Source organism: Serinus canaria, chromosome 19, assembly GCF_022539315.1.
Source record: "Serinus canaria isolate serCan28SL12 chromosome 19, serCan2020, whole genome shotgun sequence".
NCBI lineage: Eukaryota > Metazoa > Chordata > Aves > Passeriformes > Fringillidae > Serinus > Serinus canaria.
The window spans coordinates 5770567-5797243 of record NC_066332.1 but is presented as its reverse complement, the minus strand read 5'-3'; the positions used below and the strand labels follow the sequence as shown (position 1 = coordinate 5797243).

General features: G+C 47.1%; 1 protein-coding gene across 3 annotated transcripts in view; it reads right to left on the bottom strand.

Moving 5' to 3' along the window:
• The window catches only part of AP2B1 (adaptor related protein complex 2 subunit beta 1), a 76056-nt gene that overhangs the window by 20452 nt on the left and 28927 nt on the right, over nt 1-26677 (bottom strand). For 2 of the 3 annotated variants that reach the window (XM_030230846.2, XM_030230847.2), the window contains exons 10-17: nt 22707-22822; nt 21536-21701; nt 21006-21104; nt 17990-18249; nt 13933-14125; nt 4635-4676; nt 2782-2925; nt 1415-1560 (exon numbers count right to left, since the gene is read on the bottom strand). In XM_030230846.2, the coding sequence (XP_030086706.1) occupies nt 1415-1560; nt 2782-2925; nt 4635-4676; nt 13933-14125; nt 17990-18249; nt 21006-21104; nt 21536-21701; nt 22707-22822 (1166 nt within the window). The remainder of the gene's footprint in view (nt 1-1414; nt 1561-2781; nt 2926-4634; nt 4677-13932; nt 14126-17989; nt 18250-21005; nt 21105-21535; nt 21702-22706; nt 22823-26677) is intronic. The other variant, XM_030230849.2, reaches the window with a different exon arrangement.

Below are 26677 nucleotides of genomic sequence, written 5' to 3'. Positions count from 1 at the left end.
GTTGCTATGGGGCTGTGATATTACAGCACACCAGAGCTTTAGCTTTCTTTTATTTTTTTTTTTTAATGCTTTATCCCAAGATTGCAGTGAATATCATTAGCAGCAGCAGGAAAGGAGGGAAAAGCAATAGAAACTTCCCAATCACAAACCTTAATATTTACACTTAAAGAACCAGCCCTCTGCAGCTCTTTCTAATGCAGCAGGCACAGTGGAAAGCATTGACAGGAGAACAACATTTGTAAAAGAGTAAATAAATTGTAGTAGGCTGTACATGGAGCTTGTGCTGCAAGATGAAAAACTGCTGGTTTATTGTACAGCATTTAAACTTTCTACATCCTCAAAGCAGGTGTGGCTAAAATATAGCTTGATGTATGGGGGGGAAAAAAAAATCACAAAATGCCTTTTGTTCCAGGCTAATTTGCATGAAACATTCACATACAGCAGCTTAGCAAAACTCTCCAGAAAATATGGCAGTCCAGGGAGAACATTTACTAAGACTTATTTAACATAATGACTTTTCTAAGTAAATCTTATTCGTCCCAAGAAATCCTGAATTTGCAGCAGTGAGATTAAAGAGATGGTTTCAGTGGATCTTCAGCAGAGAGAAGCCTTTTCCAGTGAAGTGATATTAAGGAATATAGAGAACATGTCAGCCACAAGATACTCTCTGCAGTCTTGATAAGAAGTAGCCTGGTCCTTGCTGAAGATAACACCCAGCAAACCACAGGATAAGCTCTCTGGAAGGGGTATTGGTGGGAAGACACCCTGGCTGTGCTGCCATGTCATGTCCTTTGGTGAGATGGGTTTCCAAGAACAATCTGAATTCTATCATCCAAGCTCTGAACTTTCAAGTGGCTGCTGCTCCTGACAGAATTGTTCTGCTGCCTGTTACAGGGAGAACATGTGCCACAGGCTCCCAACTTGCAGCTCCTTCAGTGACAAGCAGCTTTATTAAAGAGTCCTGTGCTTCCAGACAGTCTGAGGAGCAGCAGAGCAATTAAATCAGGAGGCAGAGACACCATGGGTTGATACTTGTGCAGCTCAGATCCTGCCTCTTTGTGCTCTTGCTTTGCCCAGGGCACTCACTGGCTATAAACCCACCAACCTGCCTAAGAGCTCACGAGGCTGCTGGAAAACTCCACTGAGGTGAAATGGGGCAGATGCTGTTTCAGAGCTGGGAGAAGGATGGCACTATCTGCTGCCTGTTTCCTCTCAGATTCATCAGTCTGTGTTTTCAGCCCTTTCGCACAATTTTGGTGTGATGGAGAGGTCAGGCTGTATCATCCAAGCTATTTCCATGACTGCAATACACACCTAAGCACAAGCCCTCCTGAAATTTAGCACTGTAGGCACAAACTCCTTTCCCAGGAGCATTCAATCTGTTGAACACAGAGCATTGCTAATTATTTCTTACCTGTTCTTATTGAACTGAATGGCAAAGTCAGTCATGTGCTGCAAAGCCTTATTGGTAAAGTTCATCTCCATGTAGATGTGTCCCTGCCTGTGGCTGAATGTGCCTGAGATCTCCAATCCTTTAGCTTTCACTGCAGGCAGCCAAACCTTGAACACAAGAGATGTCATTCAGCATGAGCAGCTTGGCCTGAAGATAACAAACAAGCAGTTTTCCAATAAAGCTCAGAAATCCACCTGGATTGGCACACTGAGCCCACAAAGGCTAAAGAAACACTGCAGGGAAGATGGGACATGGGGTGTTGAAAGGATGGAGCTCACCACCGAGGAATAAACTTGCTGCTCCTAATCCATATTTGTTTACAGCACCCATGGAAGAAATCAAATTACAACAGCATTGGTATGCACAAGAGCAGGGACAGCTTGTGTCCATCACAGCAGGATGAGACTCACCCAGTCTGCTGCTGGACTTCTCCAAGGGCTGGCTGGGCTGTTAGAGGCAGGACAACACTAAAGTTTGAACCAAATAAAATCACAGGGCTGATACTCTTATCTGTTGGGTTCTGGATTCTCAAATTACCTCTGTGGGAAAAACCCAGACCCATTTCTGAGTGGTGCAAAATAAGCCAAAATTACTGTGGGTTTTTTTTCAATATAAGGTGCAATAATTGCAAGGACCAAAATCTTGGAGTATGGTCTGCAGCAGCTTGAGATCCTTGATTTCAGAGGATGGTTTAAAATTATCCACCCATGGAGTGCTAATTGAGTGCTAATTTTTGTTTATTCCCTTTCAGGAGCCTGAGCTCCCTGTAGCTGCTCCACAGCCAGTTTCCAGAGCCATGCTCTGTGTCTCATGATCCATCCCAACTCCATGCTTCAGCCAAAGCCTCTGTGATCTGTCACTGACAGAACATTTCTCTGCATTCCACTGCAGCACCATCATCCCAACCACATGATTTTATCTCCACTGTCGTGTTGGATTCCTCCAAATAAACAAACAAACCGGCTGGGAAAGTTGTTGTAAATTCTGTCTTGCCCTCAGTTTTTTGGGGAAGCTTGTTAAGAAGCAGGTTTGCAGGAAAGCTGCTCTGATATAACTGAAAGTCTGGGATCTTATCTGAGCCATTCTTTAGAGAAATGCTGGCACAGGTAAAAGGAGGGAACTGCTAAGATGCTGAAGTCTGTAACTAATAACCAACATGGTCTCCAACACGTTGTTACTTTCCTTGGGGAAAGTCCAGAGCACCCCTAATGGGACTGAGTTGAAGTTTTAGCACCAGAAACTCACAATAAATGGGCCAAGTGAGCAATGTCAGATTTGTAGCTCAAGGGGAGGCAAGAAACTGGGGATGACTGTTTTTCCTTACGTACAGACTTGGGAGCCACATATCCTCCAGGAGCCATCCCCATGCCAGATGAGAGCTCAAAGAGATCGTTGAGTCCACTGACCACTGCTGGGGTGGGAGAAGGGGCAAAGGTGGCTGGAACAGAGGAGGGAATGTAGGTCTGTCCCACCTGGAGGAGTCAAAAAAGAACAGGCACTCATTAACATCACGTGTTAGCACTGCTTATTAAATAAACCATGAACTTGGGCAATATCCTAAATATTTTAAAGCCATTTGCAGCTTCCCCACTGATTTATCAATAGTGCTAAATTATGCATTTGAATTCCAAAGCTCTTGGCAGCTAATCCCTACACTCGGCTGTCACCTCAACCAAGCTTCCACATCATTTTTTATAGCTCCACTTATCTATTCCCACTGTAGAGGAATCTTTCTTCTCCATATCTCCTTCTCATAAGACAACATGCTTTGTGGATCTACCCTACATAAACCCAGGGAGAAGAGCAAATTGCTTCAAACCTTCCCCCAACTACGTCAGTCTTCAGGAATCTGCAAGATTTTGCATATCCAGAGATAGCAAGGGAGTCATGACCATGTTGTGTACTCCCACCCAAAGCCAGAGCTCTGCATTCTCAGCACTCAGGCCCTAAAGGTTCATTACATGAAGCAGAGTCTGCCAGAGGACAACCTTCCTGCAAGAAGGGCAATCATTCCCTCCCAGGACCTAAATGAGGGCATCAAAGCTGGAATATTAACCTTTAGGTGCCCAGCTTCAGATGGGACAGTCACACTCAAGTTACACTCCCAAATTCTCTTCCTGTGCTTGAGAACAGGATTCCCCAGGCAGCAGCCCAGAAACAGGCAGAGAGACCAGGACAGAAGGGCCTGGTGGGTTTTTGCTGGCCCAGGAGGGCAGAGACCTGGCTTTGTAGGTATGATCATCATGGGGAAGCATCTCCCAAGTCCTGCTGTTGGCTGCCTGGGTGTACAGCAGTTCTGTGCCACCAGCTCTCCTCTGCCCTTGTGCTGAAGGAAGGAAGGAATGCCAGATTGGCAGGGAAAGGAGGAGAGAGAATGACTGCAGCCATAACAAGGGTCTCTGAAAAGCCCTCCCTTCAAAACTGAGTTTGCTTTCCTCACTGAATTACTGGATACAGAGTCCTGGGAAGAGGGACTGGAGCTTTCTAGGGGACACCACTTCTGGCTGTGGGTTGGAAGCACACTCCCTCCTGCCCACTGCATCTCCAAGCCATGTTTCATTCCCTTTCCATGCTCTTCTGGAATAAGCTGCCATGAGCTTGAAGCCAAGGCTGCTTTAAGAGCAGGTTGAAACTGTCCCATGTCCTGGCAAGAGCTGTAGGCAGGAGGACACCCCCAAAGCACAGGCACAGAGGAGGTGGCCTGTGGCAGCACTGACCACATGCAGTAGGAAAACTCAGAGCACCTGACCCTGATGTCCAGGCAAAAATCTTACATGGAGTTTGGGAAGAGAAAGCACTGAGTTCAGGCAAGTCTGTGGTGACACTGGGTTAGGGTGACAGGGATAAGCATCCTTGGCCTTTCAGCTGCTAAAGCAGTTGCACAAGGATGAAGGACTGCCAGGGTTAAGGCTGCTGCTCCAACTAAAAGCTCTGAGGAAGAAGAGCTAAGCAGAGAGAGTGAACAGCTCTGGCCCTGGCTGCTCTCAGGAAAGCCCAGGTGGCAGCTGGACTCAAATCCACATAGGTGGGGACCTGTGAGTTTCAGTTGCATTTCTCCATTTTCAAACACCTTCAGGGCTTTAAAAAGCACCTTCCAGCACACAATGGGTGAGCTTGCACTGAAAAACCCTGAGCTTTGAGCAGCTTTGGAAATTGGGGAAAAAAATGGAATGGCACTTACTGCCGGGCTTCCTCCAATGCCCCCGCCAAGGTCACTGCCAAGCTGAAAGAGAGAAGGAGAGAGAGGAGAGGGAGACAGAGATCATTTCAGCCAGGTGTCAGCCGGCCAGCACGGATCGCTCCTGCACAGGACAGATGGAAATGCAGTGCTGGGAAAGCACAGGGAGCAGAGGGGCTGCTTGCTGCTGTGGGAGAAGAGTTACCTAGAGAACTACCCCATGCCTTCACTGTGGTTAATAAGAACAAAAATCCATCCCTTCTCATGCCTGTTGTCTGCACCAAAACTTCCCTTCTTCATGTTTCATGCATTGGTGCTTTCCTCTCAGCCCTGCTGCTTCCAGCAGGACCCAAGCAGCTCCACAAAACCCAGTGGGGTAACTGTGAAATGGCATAAAAATAAAACTGACAGGAAGGCTCACTTCCTGAAAGCTTTAGTTTTCTAGGGAGCAGCTAGGAACCATGGGCAAACACAATGCATCTTGTGTTCCTCCAGCACATGGCTCCTTTCAGCAACGAGGAAGAAAGAGAATGGGATCTGTGCTGCCTCTGACAACAGCTCAGAGAGGGGGGCTTTGAAGATGCTCCCCTCCCTCATACAGGGAAAAAACAGCTTCATCATCTAATGGGCACTCCAACAGCAAAGAGACCTCACAGTGCACCAGGCTATTTCAGTACCAATTTCTGCCAAGCTGCACAGTCACATCTGCACTGACCCAAACAGCTCTCCAGAAACACTAAATCCTCTCTGGGGCTCTTCTGCAGCCCACCCTAGAAGCTCTCTCCTCACAAGTTCCCTTTACAAAACACCCAGACCACACTTCCAGTGACAAAGCCCATTTTTCAAATTTCCACATCACTCTGCATGCTCAGGAGAATTCAGAGATCAGGGCAGGCTCCAGGGCTTGGCTACAAGTGCTGTTTGCAAGTACAACATCACCCCTGTGAACATTTAAAATGCACTTAACAGATAACCAGGAGGAAACAGGCACAGATCTGCAGTGGTTAATTCACTGCAGAGACATCTCCAGGCTTTTCTGTGTCCCAGGCTTTTCTTCTGAAGACCAGGGTAATTTTTTTTTTGCCTAGAACAGGGGTTTTTTGGGGTCACATTCAGACAAGGAACATGACCTGAAAACACCCACAGAAGATGATGCAGGGGTGAGGTAAGGGCCAGCCCCATTAGGAAAAGGCTGGGCTGGCAGACCAGAACATCACAGCTCACCAGAGATGGTTTCACTCTTCCATTTGATTAGGGTTTGGGGAGTTAGTCTGGAGTTAGTTTGCTTTTAAAAAAAGCATGTGACAAACTGGGTCAACGAAGGCTCTGGATAAGTTGCTCAAGTAAGTGCTGGTGTGTCAGAATAATGCACAAATGCACCATATAGCTGAAGCAAAAGCTTCCAGGATTGCCTATGCTTAGAGCCAAAAAGGCTCTGACCTTTTCCCTCTGCACAAAAAACTTGGGAATTAACTTTGCTCTGATCCCCTCCAGCCTGTTCCCTGAGAGATCTCACAGCAAATGTGTTTTATGCTGGTCAAGAGACACCATAAAGCTTCATACCCCTCTCCATCAGAGCACAGATAAAAAGGATAAATTGCCCTGAGAAGAGCAGCAAAGGTGTAAGACAGTGACTTACCAGAAGATAACTAGCCTCCATAAAACCTGTAAAATGTGACAAATCCCTGTGCTGCCCTGGATCTCTCTCCTATTCCCAGGCACCTCTCCCTCCCCTGGTCCTCACAGGAGCAACATTAACCACTCCAAGTAGGTGTTAGGAAAGAACAAATCACACACAATTTGCTTTTTGTTAAGAGGCCTTAAGAGCTTTTTTCCTGGGTGGGACTCAGTTTATCCCTACTTGATGCCATGGCAGAAGATGAGGAGATTCCTCATCTTTTTCAACAGCCACCTCTCCACACAGCAGCCCAGGCTCTGGCTGTCCAGTTTTGCTTAGCTGACTTCAGAAATAACAGATAAAAGTGAGTGATTCCAAAGTCAAAAGAAGGCTCAGTCAGAGACCAAAGGAAGCCAGCCAGAGGATGCAAATCCAATTAATATTGAGCTTATAAAATAAGGCTTATTACACTGTCAAGTCTCCCCCACTGAAACAGCCTGACAGAGCAGAGTTTTGTTCTATTGACTGCTCTCTAATCCAAGCCATGGCTTAGATTAATATATCACATCATTTACATCTTGTTACTGGCTCACTGAGGAGTAATAAATGCAACTATTACACCTCATCCCTATTCATAGTCTTGCATGCAGATGAACTTCAAGCTTTATATTGACAGGCAGCGAAGTCTGGGGGAAAAGAAAGAACCCAGTTCATTCCCAGGTATTATTGTATGCACAGAGGATTTCTGGTTCTGTTGTCTGCAGCAGCAGAAAGGCTGGTTTATCAAGCAGCAAGCATTTTACAAAGGGTATTATGGAAATGACTGAATAATTCTGCATAATCAAGCCAGATGTTAACTATTCTACCATTTCCTACTACACTCATCAGAAGGAGCTGCAGGGTAGGAACCCAACCTCGAAGCAGCTTGTACACTGATGTTGGCTGCAAGGGACAGGGAATGACATATTGGGGTTCCTTGAGCTATCCACAAGTCTTCCATTTTCCCTAAATGTCAGGCCTTGGGGTGGGGGGAAAGTAGAATGTGGATTTATTGCTTAGTTAAGACTTCAGTTCTCATAAAAAGGAGAAAAAAAAAAACCTGACTGGCTCAGAGAATTTACCAGGAGCCCCCCCATGTGTTTTCAGACTGGACTTAACATCTTTTTTCCAAGGCAGGAAGCTCTGAGCTGCTGCAGCCCCTCTTTAGTGGCTGGAGGGCTCTGCAGAGCACAGCCTGAGCCTCTCCTGGCTCCTGTGCTCTGGCCCAAGCACTGCAGATGTGCTCCAGAGCTGCAGAGCCAGAGCCAAGGAGCTGCAGCTCCTCCAGGTCCCTACAGGCAGAGCTGGCTCTGCCCTGACTGAAGAGAGAAGGGATAGCATTTCTACTGCACCAGAAGTGACAGGGGGAAGTTAAAAAACTGATCTGCTACACTGATCAATTCCACATCAGATCCAGGCTGCACTTCCCATTGCAGCAGCACAAAGTCTCTTTTTCTGTTTTTCTTGCCTGTCACCCTCCCATGGCACTGATGCTTTCCCCATTCAGGAACTGCAGGTCTGGTTTTCCTCCTATGGGATACCCAAATCATAACTTTATTCCAAACTCAGAGTGATGGAAGAGACTGTAACAGTGATGTGTGTGAGTAAGAGGGAAGGAGGAAGACAGAGGGAACAGGAACCAATTACCCACAGAGTGTCCTCTCCCATCTGGAGTGACAGGCAGAGTGCAGAAGGAAAGAAACAGAGATTAGTCAGGCGTGAAGTGATGCTGAAGCAATTCCCCAGGACTGGCAGCTCTGGTTAACCATTTCCATTTGTCTCATGGGCAGACAGACACTCCTGCCAGGAGGACAACCTGGATCTGCCTTACAGGAGAGTCAGAAACAGCTCCACAGAGGAGAGGACCACGTTAACACAGCTGCCAGCCCCACTTGCTGTGAAGGTGGGTGGACAAGAGCTGGCTCTTGATGGTCCAAGGGAGCTCATGGCACTGCAAACCCCTGATCCTGATCCTAAAGTTGGCAGCTTTGCCTCCTGTTGAAGAGAACAAAGCCTCTGCTTCAGGGTGAAGAGCTGCCAGCTTCAGGAGATGAGCAGAGGATGGACAGGGAGTCTCAGCCCCCCGAGGCACAAAAGTTCTTCAAAGAGGAATTCTCTTTATTCCCTCCAAACCCATCCTGCCATAACAGCACCCAAGCAGCCCCATGGGTTTAAAGAAGAGGCTGTATCAATAAAAGCAGTGCCAGCACCTTTTCCCAAACTGCATCAGCACCTTCACTTTGCACAAGTTGGCTCGGACGGTGCCGCAGCTGCTCTGCAGTTGGAGAGGCTCTGCCCTGCAATTCCAGCCCTGTGGAAGCAGTTATGCTGACTTATGAAGTGTAGCAGTGCTGGAGTTACTGCATTAGGAGGGTTTATTTGCATCTTAAGAGCAGCTTGTAATGAAGTGACTCTGCTGAAGTGTTCATGTGATCCTGAGGGGCTACAATCACTTCTGCAAAATGACGTGAGGCTTTTGGAGCACCAAAAAATAACAGGGAGGGTGGAGCCAGGGACAAAAGCTTCAACAACCACTGCTCAGCAACTGCCTTGCCTTGTGCCCACAGCATCATCAGGGCTTCCAGGGCAGCTCTGCATTTCCTGGACCACAATTCATGGCTTAACAGGGGACAGTTGCCTTCTAGCAGCCTCACACCACAAGGCAGGAGCCAAGCAGCAGCTCAAGGTGCTGCCTGCACTCAGTAAGAGCAGCAAGGAACACAAAGCATTTACCTAAGAGAAATGGTGTGAGATGCTGAGAGCAGCCCCCTTGGGGCAGGCTAACCCTGTGAGAGCCCTGAGCTGCAGGACAGACCATGCTGGGCTGCAGGGATCTCACTGCAGACACCACTGTGGCTCACACAGAGGCAGTTCAGTGCCTTGTTTGCTGCCTGTTTGCACACCAAGCCAGGATGGCAGAGCACAAGGGCTGCTCTCCAAACCAGGGACAGCTGTGTCAAAGCTGCTGGAGGACAGGTCACACTGCCAATACCACAGTCACCAGTTCCACTGCACTTGCTGCTAATGCTTTGCCCTGCTGAGAGATTTCCATCAGCAACCAAAAATGAATCCTATCCATTTTCATTCTCCAAAGTGTAAAAAAACAAGCAGCTTACAAAGCTCTAGCACTCCTATGACTGCTACAGCAGCTTTGAATCAGATATGAATGAGTGGCCCACCAAAATAGCTCCTCTGCTACACCAGCCCTGCCCCAGAAATGGATTTGTGTCCTTTGTCAGAAATCTTAACAGATTCCTTTATAGCTCATCAAACCTCCACAGCCCAGATGAAAGGAGTCACTCAGCTCCTTGTCAAAGGCTGGAGGAGCACTCTGGGAAAGGATCATCACATCCACTGCACAAATGGATGCTGGGGCTGACCTGGCACAGCCACTCTCACACTGTAGTGCCAGGAAAAGGTAAATGAAGTGACTTTCCTAAGATTATACACAGCAAATCACTTGTAAAGCCAGGAGAGGAATGTGGCACCCCCCAGGGCAGACTGAAGGTCACTTTGGAGCTTTTTTATAAAACATTGCTGAGTCCCTAATCAACCCCAACACTTCAGGGTGTTGTCTTTGAATTCTCCACTCGAAAGCAATCAGTCAGGGAGGGAGGGACACCAGCAGCCCCTGCTCACAGCCCTGTGGATGAAGCAGGCACTTCAGACTGCTGGAATAGGGGTTTCCTCCCAGGCTGCTGAGCCTGTGGTGCCTGGAGCTCAGCTCCCACCCTCCATCCCACTGCAGTGATGGGATACAGCCCTGAATGGTGTGGAACAGACTCTTGGGGTCTTGGGGTCAGACCCCCCTAAATCCAGCCAGATTGCACAGAGGGGCACAGCCCCACCTGTGCCAGCCCAAACCAGCCCAGGCATTACAGAAAACTGTGGATATTCAGTGTTTATCAAACAGCTTTTCAGTTTAGGACATAAATCAACCTGACCAGCTGTCAGTCTCCAATCAATAATATTCTTGTAGATGAGTGGTTAGAGCATTAAATAAAATCCTTACATAACAGACAATCCAAGCCTGTCCATTCCTGCAGATTTACTGCTCTGCCCCTGGGTTTCAAGCCAGCCTTCCTGGCTCCTGGCCACAGTGCCCTGCTCCCAGACAAGGCAGGGGCTCCCAGGAAGCACAGTGTGCCCACAGAGCTCTCAGGTTCTGTGGATTTGCACAACAAGTGAACACACAGAAAGGTTTAAAGGTAAAAATGTCACATCAGCACAGACAGACATCCTGCAAAGCACTGCACCATTGCACAGGAGTGGGAAAGTGACTGCATGAAATTCAGTCACTTGAGGGGAAAAAAGCATCAAATTCCAGCTCTTGGGATGAACAGCTCTGCACCCAGCAATCTGCTCTCCCAGAGGTTTTGTTTCTCCTCCATTAGTGACTGCTATGGCTGCTTTACACTGTGGAGCTGGAGATCCCAAGTAGTTTTGTAATGTGGGGTTAGACACCATTTTATAGAAAAAGAAAACTGAGCAGAGAAGAACAAGATCTGCCCATGGTGGCAAACAAGGGCACAACCTGTTCCCTAGAAAAAAGCTCTCCAGAAGTCCTATAGCAAGTCTGCTCTGCTTATAAGCAATTCTCTTGTACCAAAGGCTCTTTTTCTCCTCTTTTTAATTGTTAACACATGCTCAGCATCTGGGCATGCATGTTACATTTAATGCCAATTACAGAACTCACTGTGGAGATAAAATAAGATTTACTCACTAAAGAAATTAACCTTGCAAGCAGCTGGAGTCTCACTAGTCATGGGCATAAATATCTGGCAATGCTGAGGACAACTCAAATGAACAATATTAATTTGGTGTTTGGGAAGTTTTACACCATTCAGTCTCTATTTAAATACCTGGAAGAAAAATAAAAGCCCACAGTTTAAGGAATGGAACTAGAATGGCATTTTCCATGGAAGTTAAAGCTGCTGTTGGTCTTTCTGGGTCAGTCCCATTGGGACTTTCACTGCAAAAACATCCCTCTGATGAGACAGCCCCTCAAAAACAAGGGGGCAGAAGAGGGGATCAGCAGATGACACGGAGTGGGTGTGACAAACTGGCTGAGATCCTGCCAGCAGCCTCTTGCAGACCTCCAGCTGCCTTTGAGGCACTCACAGGACTGAACGTCACCATCACAGTGTGTGTCAGTCTGCCCAACCAAGCAGGGGAAGAAATACATTAAAAAAACTTTAAGGAGTAACAAAAAGGGAAATTTCAAAGCAGAATAATTCAGGCATTGCTGCCCTCCCAAGGTGTTTTTGATCCCTAGATAAGGGTGAAGATCTCAGCCCTTCTTCAAGGAGCACACTGGGATGTGTCTCACCTCCTTCTCACACAGAGAAGTAAGGCCTGTGGGATCTGCAGTTTGAGACTGATTTTGGCATGGCACAAATGTGGTTTAATATCAGCCTGAGATCCAAATGCCAATCCTCTTGGCAAGCCCTGCAGCCCAGGGCACTTCCCAGCAATTTGGGTAATGCCAGGTTAGGGTTAACCCAGCTTGAGACTTGTTAAACACATGCCCACAGCAACAAACAAACACACAGCTCACATTCACTCACTAATTAAGCTTATTATCCTAGGCTCATTTAGGTTGCAAAAGACCTCCACAGCATTCCACCAGCACTGCCAAGGCCACCACTAAACCATGTCCCCAAGTACCACATCCACACGATTTTTAAGTGACCCCAGCACTGCCCTCATGCCCATTCCAGTGCTTTCAAACCCTTTTGGTGAAGACAGATTTCCCAATATTCAATTTAATCCTCCCTTGGCACCAGTAGAGGCCATTCCCTCTCATCCTGTCACTTGTTACCTGAGAAAAGAGAGTGACCAAAGGAAGGAAAAGCTGAAGCTTTGATGCATCAGCCCTCCCACAGAAAGCATCCACCTTCAAAAACCACACCAGGGTTCAGATTTTTTTTTTCTAGTGCTTCCCCAACTACTGAGCTGGGAGAGCACTGGCCATGCAGCCCCAGGCACAGCTACTCCCCATCCAGACAGGATCATTTTGTCAGATCACACTCCATAACCCCACGGATGTGCTTAAGGCTTGAGAAAAATATTAAGTAAAAGCCTGCTACCATTTCAACTAACAGCTCCACTGTCAGAGCAGGTCACTAAATTAAGCCCATTAATGCCAGCTGGGAGACAGCTCTTCTCCCAAAACCAGGTTTTACTTCTGCTGTGTCCATTTATTTGTGTGACACTAATGAGGAGCAAAGGGTTACTGTGAGAGGCCTGGAAGGCTGCAGAGAGGAATTTATGTGCAAACCATGCTGTGGTACCCCAGGCAGCAGCACCTTCATTCCTGAACTCCCAGGGCCAGGCTTTTAGAGGCACAGCTGGCAGTGCAGGGAAAGGCTGCAGAGCTCACTGCTCTGCTCTCACTGCCTGCTTTCCCAGCAAGTCCAGCTTGACCACTGTGCTAATCCCCAGTAAGAGCAGTGTCCCTGCTAGCCAAACACCTGTGGTTAGAGAGTGCAGAGCCTACAGCACCTCTGCCCTCTGTGAGGGCCAGTGCCATTAAGGGTTAAACTGTTTCCAGCTCATTAGGCCATGAAGCACTGGAGCTGGAAATGTGTTTAACATTTGCTTTAGTAAGCTTATGGTGGTTTAAAAAAAATATGTGTTTGACTAATAAGGATTTGTTGAACTGGAGGATTGGTTCATCCAGCTGCCTCCTACCTCTGTTATTCAGAGCTTGACTCAGAACTGAAAGTGCACCTGAACCAGCAGAGATAACCCAGCCCAACCCATCACAAACCAAACCTCAACCAAACCTCAAGCAACCTCAACAACCAAACCACTCCAAGCCTGAGAAACACCCAACTGTGTCCCCTGGGGCAGTCTTACTTGATTGACATGGTGCAAATACACTTAGGAGAGCTTCTTCCCCCTGTGGGGAAGGCAGCAGGGAGCTGGGCATGTGTGTGCTGTGACCCTTACAGCCAGCACTCCTCACTGCCTCACAGCACTGACCTCTGCCCTGCTGCTGCTCCCTGCTCTGGGATTTTCTCCCTGCAGCCCATGCCCAGCTCCCTCCCCAGAGCAGAGGGGAGCTGTGACTGCTCCCACTGCAGCCTGACCCTGTCAGTGCCAGGGCAGGTGCCTGGTGAGCAGCTCTGGCACAGAGAGGAGTGCCCAGAGAGCTCCCTCTTGACCTCACTGCAATTAAAATGTCACTGATATTAAACCATGGCATGCTCTGGAGAATACACAAATGGGAAGACAGGGTTACAGCCTGAGAGCTTTAGCACTGTAATTCAGGAGGACTGGGAATTGGGTGGAATAAATGCTTTCTTGAAAGGAAGCCTGATTCAAATAGAAAGCAGCAAAAACACTTTTACATCCTTAAAGCAACTTTTTGGGTTTTTTTTTTTCTACAGACAGAAAAAGCACAGAACAAATAGATCCACTGACCATGGGGATTCTACAGCATGCAGCAACATTCACTGTAGAGCAGGAAAAGCCTGCTGAAAGTTGGTACAATAACTCTGGTTAAATCCTCCTGGAGCTCCAGGATTCAGCACTGGGAGCTCAGTTCACTGAGCATTAAAAGCACAAATGATCAAGGCTTTGCAGAGATAAGCACAGCTCCAATTATCCCCCATCAGCTCAAGAGGATGTGCTGCTTACCAAGCTGTCCAGCCCTCCTCCCAGGAGGTCCACAGCACCCATCTGCATGGTGGTCACTTGGGGCACATTCACAGGGGGTCCCAGGTCCAGGTTGAGGAGGTCCCCCAGGAGGTCACCCTGGGATGGGATGACCTGTGGCTGCTCCAGGTTGGTGGTGGTGGTGGTGCCCACAGGGCTGTCACCAGCATCAGTGCTGTGGGGGGAGAACAAGACGCAGAAAAGACAAATATCAGTCACCTCTGGTCTCCAGGTTGCCAGCATGGGGAGACACAGCAAGAGGTGGCTCTTGCTGAAGCCAGGCAAAAGGTGGTGCCAGCAGCTGCTGTGGTCACTGTCCTGCACCAGGCAGGGCTATGGCACCTGGCTCTTCACCACTTTGAGAACAAAGATTTTCCCTGCACTGGATGTGGTTTTCAGCCCAACAAAGGGAATCTTGCAAGGGGTGAATCCTACCCACCCTGAGAATCAGAGACCCCCTCCAAAACAGAGAGCCATGGGTATCACATTGGCTACAGAACTGCAAAGAAGCATTTCCTACTTCAGAATAAACCTACAGAGATGATTTCCAGCCCATTGGGCCTGAGAATGACATGAAAACACAGGGAAAAATAAATAATCCAGATTTTCTCAGAGATCTAACACTGATAAAACCCTTGAGCCCTTACTCTAACCAGTGCTAACTCCAGCACTTCCCTCAGATCTAGATTAATCACCTTCTCCTGACCAGCAGCAAGGTCCATCAGTCTTTCCTAATTGAAAAACTCAATCTAAAATTGATTCCTCCCTTCTATCAATAATTTCCTTTCCTCTGAGTTAGCAGGCATGCTAATTACTAGTCTAGAATCACTCATTATACAGCTTCCAAAATTTATCATCATATGCAGTCTGGCTACCTTTTATATCTTTTATATCCACTTGTCACTGAATTTGATAACAAGGAGAGGGTAAAAAAAAATAACTGTAGCTCCTGGAGAACTCACTACAATGTATTTATTCTTTAAATACAGAGATGCTCATATTTTAGATAATTAAAATTTTATATCCTGTTTCCAGCAGGAACTGATAAAATGATTTTTAGCTCATGTTCCTGCAGCCAGCAGTAAGTGCCCACAATTGCTGTGGGAATTAATGTCCTGACAAGGTGTTTAACTCTGGGGCTGTTCTGCAAGCACTGCAGCTTCTGATTCTGAGTAGCCAAAATTCTCTTATCCTCACTCAGCTACTGAGGGGAAAGATTCAGTACAGAGTATGAGCCGCTCCCAATGCCAGTGCCAGGAGGAGAAGATGGAGCATAAGGAGTGCAGAATGAATTAGTTACCAGGCAGCAGCAAGAAGGCTTGAAAGCTCCTTTGCATTAAAAGCTTTAGAGCCCCAATAGCACTAATAGTAGCTGTCCTTTCTGCTGCTGCCTTCAGCAGGGAGAGTGCTGAGTGTGCTGAAGTGCTCACTGAAGCACTCCTGAGGAGAGGTGGTGACTGTGATCCACTCCCACCCCCAGGCTGGGAACAGGAACAGCCTCCCTGAGAGAGGCACATCACCAACCACTCTGCTCCTTCCCAGGATATAATCCCTCCAACACTCCACCCCTTCAACACTTACTCATCCTTCTCCTGATGGAGACACAGAAGTCCCTCCACGTCTTGTGTAACTGCTGTGCCCCAAAGCCCAACAAGAAATGAGGAAAGGACAAAGCTCAGTTGGTTTGTTTGAAAAAGGCAAAACCTCAGACTTCCATTTGTAAAGAATCTCTTTAAAGAGATTCCTATAAACAGCTTTGCATTTTCTATGAAAGAAAAGAAATTAATAAAGAATATGTGGGTTAAAAAGGGGCAAAAAAACTTGACAAGTTTTCCCCTTACAGTCTTGGGTTTGGCCATGGGAATTGGAGATTTGGCCCTGTGAGTTCAGCCTCCAGCAGTTCCCAGGTGTTGGAGTCACAAGGGATGCACAGCTTGAACCAGAATCAAAAATTTTCTGCAGCCACCTGTGAAACAGGGAAGCAGAGACTCCTGCCCAAGTCTAATCAGACTTGCTGCTCCCAGGAGCCCTGTTAACATCTTCCCAAATTTCCCAGCTGGATTATGGCTGAGCAGGGGTGGTGGGAGCCACCACAGGAGGAAACACTGCCAAGCCATCAGATTTCACCCCACCCTCAGGATACATCTGCAGCTCTGTGACACTTGGGCTTGCTAGAGAGGCAGGAACATTTCACCATCTGTGAGCTGCTCAATGGGCCTTCCCATCAGCTGAGAGCTGCAAGAGACCTGCCCTACAGTGCTTGGAATGGAAAATGAATGAATCAAAATGCCATGGGGGGTGTTCTGCCAACCAGAACTCCTCCTTATACCCAGGGAAGCACCACTGAAGGCAACAATGTCTTGACCCTCTTAAACCACATTCACTGTGGACATCTCCCCATTCCCATCAGTCTGTACCACAAGGATCAGCCACCAGAATGGTCACTGGTGTGCAGGAGTTGTACAGAAAGTCACCTCACCTCACTATTTGGAATTATCTTTCACTGGACACCCTTAACTTGCCTTAAACTGATGAAGAAAAACCCAATATTGGGGCCTCTTGAGGTGAGCTCTCACCAGAGAAGCCTGGTGTGCCATTAACTAACCCCACTCATTTTTAAATTTATCACTGCATCAGCATGATCAATGTGCAGCACGCTCTGCTGAGCATCCCTCAGACCTTCCCCCAGCTTGCACTGCTGACTGAAGCCCGGGGGTTTGGTTTTTTGAGGTTTTTTTAAGCAATGGTTCTGCCAAAGTCAGAAAATACTTAAGGTCAGCAGACTGAGCATGAGCAATGAGAGTCCAGCACAGAGATACTACATGCAAGAAGATTCAGCTCCTTCAAAAAGCTGAATTCTCTGAGCTAAGCCCCCTAAAATGCTATTTGCTGTAGTGACCTGGAAAACCAGTGTACAGGAAGGCTGGTAACACCAAAAACCAGCTCATTCTGGGACAAATCTTTGATTAGCAGAGGTAGGAAAGTGGCCACTGCTTTTCCTGCCCAACTGGTACATTTGTAGTTGCTGATTCTAGGTCAGTGCAGCCAGACTTGATTTTATAGGCAGGGAGAAAACAACTCAGCTTCCCAAAGCCAGCCACCACAGAAATAGCTTTAGTTGCTAAGAATAGCAGAGAAGTGGTGTCAGAAAATAGAAAAGAAGCAGCATCGCACACTGATTTATCAGTGCAACAGCAAAAAATAGCACTCCAAATGTCACTTTGGGAATATTATTAAGAGGTAAGCCTGGCTACTCTGCCTCTTACTGCAAAATACACTCATTTTCGCAATTAATACCATTAGTGCAAATAGCAAACTGTTCACCTGAATGAGGGACCATGGGAACAGGCTCAGCAGCACCACGGCCCCAGCTGGGACTGAGGCACTGCCTGCTCTTGCAGAACAAACCTGCTGCCAGAGCTGTGATCCCAGGGAGGCACTGGAGCACCAGGCAGTGAGCCAAAGCATTTCCCCCACCTCACAAAGGTCAGACAGATCATGGCAGTCTACCCATCTTTTTCTGAGCCCTCAGGCTTAGATGGCTTTTGCACTTCACCAAGTGAGAAAGGGGGTTTTACCAATCCTGCTTCATTTCATGTTGCAGCAGTGAATTCCTGTTCCAGGAAAGTGATGCTGCATTCCAGGAGACAGGCTCATAAAGCTGAGCTGATACTGAAGCAAAGCTCGTACAAAATCTTCTGAAAGATGCCTCCTCTCACTCTAGTCCTCCTTGCACCAGCCATCCAAAGCTTCTGCTTTTCTACTCAAATTCATGTCAAGAGCACTTATAATTAATGTCTTCTCATAAAACATCCCAGCTTCTCCTCACACAGGAACTCTGATACTTCCTGTGTCTTCTGATCCAGGAACTTGGACACTCCATAGCCAGGATTACATTCTGCAATGAAACAGCCCCTTGAACGACCTGCAAACTATCAACAAAATCCCTCTAGGATCTTCTACAAGATCTTGGCAGTTTTTGGACAGTTTTCTAGGAAGAACCAACCAGGCCCTGATCCCCAGGGCTGCCTGAGCTCACCTCCCATGGTGGATTGGCAGGTGCTTGCGGTGGATGCCGTGGCTGCCCTCCACGAAAGCGTTGGGTGGTTTGTGGTACACAGAAGCCAGAGACCCAATGTGGCAGATCAGCTCATCCAGCAGGGTTGGCTCAATCAGATCAGTCTCCTCAGAAATCAGTGGCTTTTCTGAGAGCACCACTTCCTTGGCAGTCACTGGATCCGTGGAAAGAAGGCGCCAGTAGATGTAGCCACGATCCCGCAGGTCTGGGTTGTCAGAATCCTGAGACAGAGCAATGCATCACTCACAGGTCTCAAATCAACTAATGTCTGTAATCACTTTATTCTTCTGGATTAAAAATCCCCAAGCAGCCAGCAGCCACAGCCACCAATTTCAACATGATGTTACAAACTGCTTGTTGAGGTGAACATCTTAAAATTAAAAACGAGAACCAGAGCACTAATGCCTGGCTTCCTGCTCAGCTGGTCAGGGAGGAGAAATCCCAGGATTTATACCCCACCATTGCCCCAAACCACAGAGCTGCCAACTCCTTCCAAATTTTCCTGCAACTAAGTGTTAGGAGAAATCCAGAGAAAAGAGCATGAGTGGCAAAGACTGGTGCACACTAAGAGCAGACACACAACACTGCATAACGATCCAAGATTCCTGGAAACATGACTTCCCCAAGGCACTGCTGGACAAAAAAGATGCTGCAGAGCCACATCTTAATAAGCCATATTCTTTATAGCAAAAGAGATCTTAATTTATCCTGCCTTTTAGTTATCTAATGAAGTATGGAGAGATGCTAATGATACACACTTAGGGTACTTCATCAGTTCTCCAGCTGTCAATAATACCCTTGTTTTATTGCAGATACTTTTGCCTCTGCATGAAGTGCTAATTATTTCTCTCCTCTTTGAGCAGCTCTGCCCAGAGCAGCAAAGTGAGTGGGGATGGTTTGCTGATCATGTTCTAGGGAGAGGGAGGTGCTGTGGTTTTATGTCGTAGTGAACTGTTCATGGAAAGAAGAGCTCAGATTTTTAATCTTCATATCAGCAGAATAGCAGGAGAAATGTTGGAGCTTTTTCCCCCCGATAAAATTCCAGCAAAATATTGTACACCTCACTAGCCTTTCTCTCAGCATTTCTTTTTCTCTTCTGGGCTCTCACTGCTGCCCTGTTAGAATCTGCATCTGCCATCTGCCTCAAGACATTCTCAAGCCTCCTCTTGGAATGAGACTGAACTCAGCTCATTTTGCTTGTAAGGACCTAAATTAATCTCTCTGTTGTCTCACACATTATCTCTGCAGAGCTGGTTTTGTTTGATGCTAGAATTGTGGACTCTACACTTTAACAATCCCTCCCAGACTCTGCACTCAGGATCAGGCAGGGTTTCTGCAAGGGCACACATGAAAGGCTACACTCTCCTACTTGCAGGCACCTACAGATTCAAGGCTGACTGTTTCTTCTCACAGCCAAAAAAACCACACTGGAAACTGGTAAACCTTCTGCAAAAAGAGGCTCAAATCTCTCCAAATTCTCCTCTCTCCAGGGTCTGCATGCACCTTGGAGCAACACAATGAGCCCTGGTTAGCCCAGCTCTCCACCCATGCAACAGTAATGGGGATGCAGAGGTCTGAGACCTCAATTCCTGTGTTTCTGCCAGCCCCAGCTGCTCCACTACTATTTTTACCAGAGCTGGCTCCAGCTACAGTCACACCTGCAGTCTGCTGTGCAGACAAGCCCTGAGACACTCGAAGTGCAACAATACAAGCTGGGGAAAGAAACACACATGTAATTATTCTCCCACTCAAGTGAAAAACACCATCTCTACCTAGAAATCAGACCTTGAAGCATAAGGTTTTTCAATGTTTTACAGCCAGTTATCCTACATTGACTTGTTATTCATATAAAATACAAAAAGCCAGACTGAATCAACATTGGTGACAAACAGAGAAACAAACCCAGACGCCTGTTATATTCTGAGGGTGCCATTAAATGTTTTGTGAGTCAGCACAGTGGGTTTTAGCACTTAGTACCTTTCTTCTGTTGGCTCAGGAAAATGCTACAGCATGCCCTTGGCCCACTCCTCTCTGAAGAGCAGCTCAGATCCTGCCTAACAGCAAGTTTTGAACAAGAAAAGCAGGTCATGGGTTTGTTGCTGCTGACCAGTGCAACTCCCCAAAGGAATGAATAAAAGTTTTAAGTGCAGCAAATCCACAGCCATGATTTCTTGCAGCAAAGAGGATCAAAAAGGCCAGCTGATGATTGACTCCAGGTTTTCTGCTCAGAAACAATCACAGCCCATTCAGCTGGCAGACTATTTTTATCACTTGACACAGCAGGTCTGGAGAGGAGCTGGTTTTTTTGGGCACTTTACCCCAGTCATTGTAGCCAAGGAGTGCAGGAAGATCAGCAGAGCTCTTACCCACCCCTGCCACCAGGACATCACCTCTGTCCTCTAGAACTACAGCAGTTGTGTCTGCCAGCTCAAGCCCAGCCCTGCCTGCAGTGATCTGAGCTCATAACTCAGCATCTCATGCATAATGAATCCATGATCTTAACCCACTGCTACAGCCTCCAGCAAAAATGCCACATTGGCTGACAGCATCCAAGTACAAAGACAAAAACCCCAAAACTCAGTTCTTTCTTTTTCATAGCACTGTTTCAAGTTTGCTGATCTCAGAACAAAGTCTTTGCCAGGCTCTTTGACTCTGTTATAGCTCCAGATGTTTCACTGCAAGGCACCTTCAAGGAGAGAGAATTCTGGTTTCTTGATAATTCTACTCTGCCCCTAACTTCCCATTTAGTGAGTGAATGGGGAAGGAATTCAGATAAAGCAAGAGCTAAGAAGGAGAAAGCAGATTCCAGATGGTAAGAGGCACAGAGCAGCTTTTAAATAGAGCCTCTTTGGGAGAGAAGGGAACACCCTTGAATCTGATCTACTGCAAAGCTGCCTGGCCTGGCAGCTGGGAGGCATCCCACAGCAGCCCAGCAGAGTGTCTGCAGGGCTCTGGGTCACTGGATACCTTGGCTTACCTGTGTGGCCAGGCTGAGGACCTGCTGGACCAGCTCCTGTGTCTCAGAAGGCTTTTTCAAGAACAGCTTCACTATTGCAGTCAGGAGAGTGAGCTGCACCTAAGAGGGAGGGGCACAGGAGAGATTAGAAATTCCTTTACTGATATTAAACATGGCTTCAGTTTCCTCACAGCATGACACTGCTCTTTGCCAGTGAAACCCAGTACAATGAGATTCAAAGCCGTGCCTATTGCAGAACACTTTCACAGAGAAGTCCCTGAGCAGCAGGCTGAGGTTTGTGTCATACCCCCAGTACAGCCATTCCCCCAAGAAATATGCAACCTCTGGAAACCCCTCTTCTCCTTCCAAGATGGGAATTTTTGGAGACACAGACAACAAAGCAAAACTGCAGATTCCCAAGAGTTTTATTTTAGTTCAGTATTGAAGCCTTAATTGACAAGTATTGTCTGACCAGTGCAATAACATTTACTGTCCATCCCATAAACACACTGCACTAAACACTCCAGATAAAATGCACATTGCAACTTTACCTGAGTACTTTCATCGTGAAAACCCTCCAGGAAACTCTCCAGCAGCTCATCTGCATTGTCAATTCTTTCAGCATATTCCCCCACTATCCAGATCATGGCGGCTCTGGCATCTGGCTCATCCAGGGAATCCAGGTTCTCACACAGAGTGGCAATGATGCTCTCATACCTGGATTGTCAGAGAACAGGTGGATTACTGGGATGAACTGGAATGTTTCACTCCATTTCTACCCACATCATTCTGCTCTGAACTCATGTTTTTTGTTTCTACACAACAAGCAGCATTTGCATTCAACTATTTTTTTTCCTCCTAAAGCTGAGCACTGAGATCTCACAGGGTCTTTGCAGTTTAATCCATCAGCAAGACCACCCAGAAGTGGAGTTCAAGATAAAGCTGCCTTCTGTTCTGTTTGTTAATGGGAATATTTGATCCAACAGTTCAAACCATGAGTCTGAATCAGATCCTGCAGCCTTGCTGGAGGCTTCAGCCTGGTAACTTTGAACTGGGTATTGCATTCCCCCCAAGGCTTTACTGTAAACCAGACAATATCCTACACTAATTTAGCTTCCCCTATTCCCATGTGTGGGTAGCTCCATAAGCAGAGACTGACAGCAGAAACTGCCAGGGAAGTCTGCAGATGTCCCAAATTATTTTTTAGGTGATCACGAAGTCTCTGCTGAAAAACACTGCTGCAGTTCTGTGGCTGAGGAGACAAACTCTTACTGCAGAACCAAGAGAAGCTGAGTTCTGCCCAAGCCAGAGGGAACACTTGGTGGGAAAAGCCACCAGTGCTTTGTTCAGCATGACCTGACTGGATCTCAGACCATGGGAGCCACGAACTTTCACAGCCCCGTATGAGGAGACTTGCACACTTCATGGATTGCTAGATGGGATTAAAACCAGAACAGCCTGATTCTGTAAAGCTGGCCAAATTTTCCTTCTGGCATCCTCTGCAAGAACTGATCCAGCCTTCAGTGTGGAGTGGTGGGGAAGGAAAACCTTTCAATTCAAACTAATAACAAGCCAGGCTGACACCACATCTAGAGCCTCCAACCAAGCTAGGAGTGGGATCACCTTTGCTTCAGAGCCCTGCTGAGCTGAGATCTGCTCTATTCTGATGATGGCAGCCAAGTGCTTCCAAAAAAGACCCCCCCCGAGGGGGTCTCCACCTACTTGTTGGGGTACTTGCGGAAGATGTCCCTGATGACCACGATGGCCTCCTGCACCACGTAGTTCACCTTGGTCTGGATGAGGTCCAGCAGGGTGCTCACACAGCGCTCTGCAGATTGCTGCAGACAGCAGAAAAACACAGTTTAAAAAGCTGAAGAAACACTCCAGCTCCCACAGCACACACTGAGGAATGTGGTATGTGTATGAGAAAAGGCCCAGAGGACAAGAGCTACAAACTGTCCAGAAATGAACTACAGGGGAACAAAGGGTTGGTACAGTGGGGACACCAGCTGGCTCCAGCTCCTCTAGAAAGCAAGAGAAGCAACTGTGCCAGCAGAAAGTTGGGTCACCACACAAGAGAGCTTGGGAACATCACCTACACTGCTTTTTGTACCACCCTGGGGCTGGTGCAGGCCACTGAATGAGCTCTCTGATTCCCTTGCCAGGCAATCAGAGCTGGGAAAGTTCTGATAGGGACTGCAGGAAAATTTCTAGCAAAGCCAGAAGGCAGGAGAAAACAGTGCTGTCAAAAGCAGCAGCAAAAAGCAGCAACAGGTTCAGTATTTTTGGGGTGAGGTCACTAACAACATGTGAAATGCACAGCTAAAAATAGAAATTCAGCTGCTCCTAATGCAGCTTTCAATTAATTAGTTCAATTCACAGGCACTGCAAGATAACAAGGACTGGACACTGTCATGCTCCAGGAACCAGGAGTGGAGTTAGAGGCAGATAATTCAGGGAAGTCTATTCCCAAACAGCACAGTGAGACAGGACATCACAGGAGCAACCAACTCCAGCAGCAGAGTCTCAAATAAGGGCAGTGATTTGGTTATTAGCAGAGCACACATGAAGCCTCATTACACAGCTGGTGATTAATGTGAGAAGCAGACTGCTCCCAACACTGCCTTCAGAACACTCATAAAGGATCCAGGCTGGAGACAAACACTGTGGGGCACAAACAACAGCAATGTAGGTGGATTTTTCAATTCCAGTGAGTTAACAGCTCCCTCAACTTACAGGGCACTTAAAGGCTGGGCAGGAGGAGGAGGAGTGAAATGGCATTTTAGTCACAGGAATCGGTTCTTTGAGAATGGGCAAAAATCTCAAGGACAAACCAGAAGAATTTGGGTCAGAGACTAAAACCTTCTGGCAGCTTCCTGCCCTCCTGGGTACCTCACACAGGGTCTGTCAGCACAAACAGGCTGACAAGGGAGATCACCACAAACCAGCACTTGCTCTGTCTTTGCAAACTGGCAGTAAGTCATAAAACTCTCCCCTGAAATTCACACCAAACAGAAAAAAAAAACCCAATACAATTGGTGTCAGAGAGGCATCACATAAAAATGGGTGATTGCTGCAATATTCTTTTATGATACCTCTCCCTCCTTAGCTCAGCTTTATGGGCACTGTGGCACTACAGGGACACTGAATGGCAGCCTGACCATGTCCTGCTCTGGTCCCTTCTGCTCCAGAAGGGATTTGAGGCTGTCACCTGGAAGGCACTTCCACTTCATGGGAACTGACCATGGACCTGGCTCCACACACTGACCTGGCTCACAGTGGGAGCCCTGCTCAAAGTCCTTGCAAGAGAGATGCTTCAAAGCTTCAAATTTCACCTCTTCATCTCAGTAACTTTCATCTGATATTTTAACAAGTGACCTAAAGGGGGTAAATCTGTGCCATATCCATGCTACAGAATCTACAGCAGCAGGCATTGCTGGCAACAAGCACTGCAGTCCTGTCAGAGCCTACAACTAACAGAGCTTTGAGAGCTGTACAATTCAAGGAAAACCAAATTAAAGTTTAGTTTTCTTTTCTTTAGATGCTTTGAAGTGTATTTTTTTCCAGGAAAAGCACAACTTCCACTTTGAAATACACAACAATGATTTTTAGCCAAAGAGTCCCTTGGAAAGTGAGCAGTGGTGGGCACATGCCCAGCAGAGCAGTCCCTCTAAGAAAAACCATCTCAGCTCACCCCATCCCTTGTAAACACACAGCTTTTTGAAGGTGGACATCCTTGGGGACAGCAGAGCTCTGCAAACTGATGAAAGAGTGCCCCAACTCAAACAGCTTTCAAGTTGGAGTGAGGAAGGACAAGCAACCAATGTCAAAATTGCTTTGTTTTTCTGCAGAAACCAAATGAAAGCCCACAAGATTATTGAAGTAGCACACATCACACTGAGCCATAAGCCTCAATGATTTCTAAGAACCAGGCTGCTGGCAGAATCTCTTGGAAATGAGACAAATATCCCTGTAAGATGGCTCCTTCTGCTTCTCCTTTGCTCCAGAGGAATCCCTGTCTTTACTGCATCCACTTCATTTCCTTTTCCCACAGGAGTGGTGCTTGTTTTCCTAAAAACCAAAGCATGGCATGATGGTTTCTTGTGATGCTGCCACTGGAGCAAACCAATTCACAAGGCAGACAAGTGCAGCTCCACCAGAGTTTGCTGTAGACAAACCCAAACTAACTCTGAGCTCAGCTAGCAATAATCCAACCCTATCCATGTAAAATGATGTTCTGACATCCCCTAAAACAATGTGACTGCTCAAGCCTGGGCAAAATCTTGCTACTCAGTGTGGGTGTTGGTTTCATATCCCAAACCAGCACCAGGAGCAAAGGGAACACCACATTTGCTTTGTGGTGCACCTCTCAGCAGACCAATTTATTTGTCTCACTCTCCTAGGAGTGACAATTAGACAAAAGATAGGATCCCTAAAGGCAGAGGTGAGGTGCTCTGTGAATCCTCATTCATCAACAGCTCCCACTGGCTGTGTCCTCTGTCAAAAATCAGATTTCTGAGCTTTGGGAACTTGGACACTGATGGCTGTGAGGATGCTCTGCCATTAGTCATAATTCACAGTGTAAACAGCCTCTAGTAAACACAGATGCACTGGGGACAGGGATTAACCTAAGGATGAGGAACAACTGTCCTGAGTTGTTCTATGTATCTCTTTAAATCTGGTTCTTGTCAGAGCAGGAAACAGACCTCACCCTTGGCAGCAGCAGAGCCAAAAATCAAGGTTAAAATGGCCAATGGAGAGGCACAATTACAATTAGAGGGTCACTGGGGCATTATTGCTAGTCCTCTGCTTATCAAATCTGACCGTTGTGGTATCAGGGATGGGGAAAAATGGGGGGGATGAGGGCAGGAAAGGGTAAAAACATAGAAAATCACCTTGATGCTGCAGGGATACACCACCTTCCATGTGCAACTAGGACAGGCACAGGGCCAAATCCTAGTGAGAAAGTCCCTGCTGAGAACTAAAACAAATTCCCACCCTGCCAGCACAGCCCTGCTACAAAAAGCACTGTCACCAGCTCCTTTTAAACTTCCCTGTAGCCCTTTTCCATGCTCAGGGGGGTTTTCTATTGTCACTGCTGTGGCTCCATCCAGACAGTCTCCTGCCTGGATGCAGCATGGAAGGAGTGCTCTGGTATTTTGAAGTGCAGACATGAAGTAGAAGCAGCAGCCCCTGCTCCATGGGGCCATGCTTCAAAGAAAGCCCCTGGCAGTGACAAACCTTTGAGAGCTGAAGGAAGGAAGAGAGAGCTGCACAAAAGGGCAGTTGATTCTCTCCAGAGGACAGAAGTTGGTGTCCTCTGTGCACAGGCTTGCAGTAGTTTAGCTGAAACAAGAGAATCCTGTGCACTGACACCACACTAAGCCAGGCACGATTAGGTTATTATTTAAATCTGCTGTCAGGCAATGCTCATGGGAACACACTTGAGCAAAAGCTAAATGAGCTCAGCTGAAATTAGAGCACTTTATGTGACATTTTGCACTCAGTCATCAGTTTACTGAAAAGTACCAACACCACAGCACAAATCTTCCCCCTCTTCACAGGATTTCTGAGCTCCTGACAGGCATTTCAGATTCACTTACAGTGAAATTAACAGACACATCACTAAAAAAACAATATTCTATTATGAGCACTTAGGTGAATGTTCCACTGGCAGAGGACATTTCAGACTT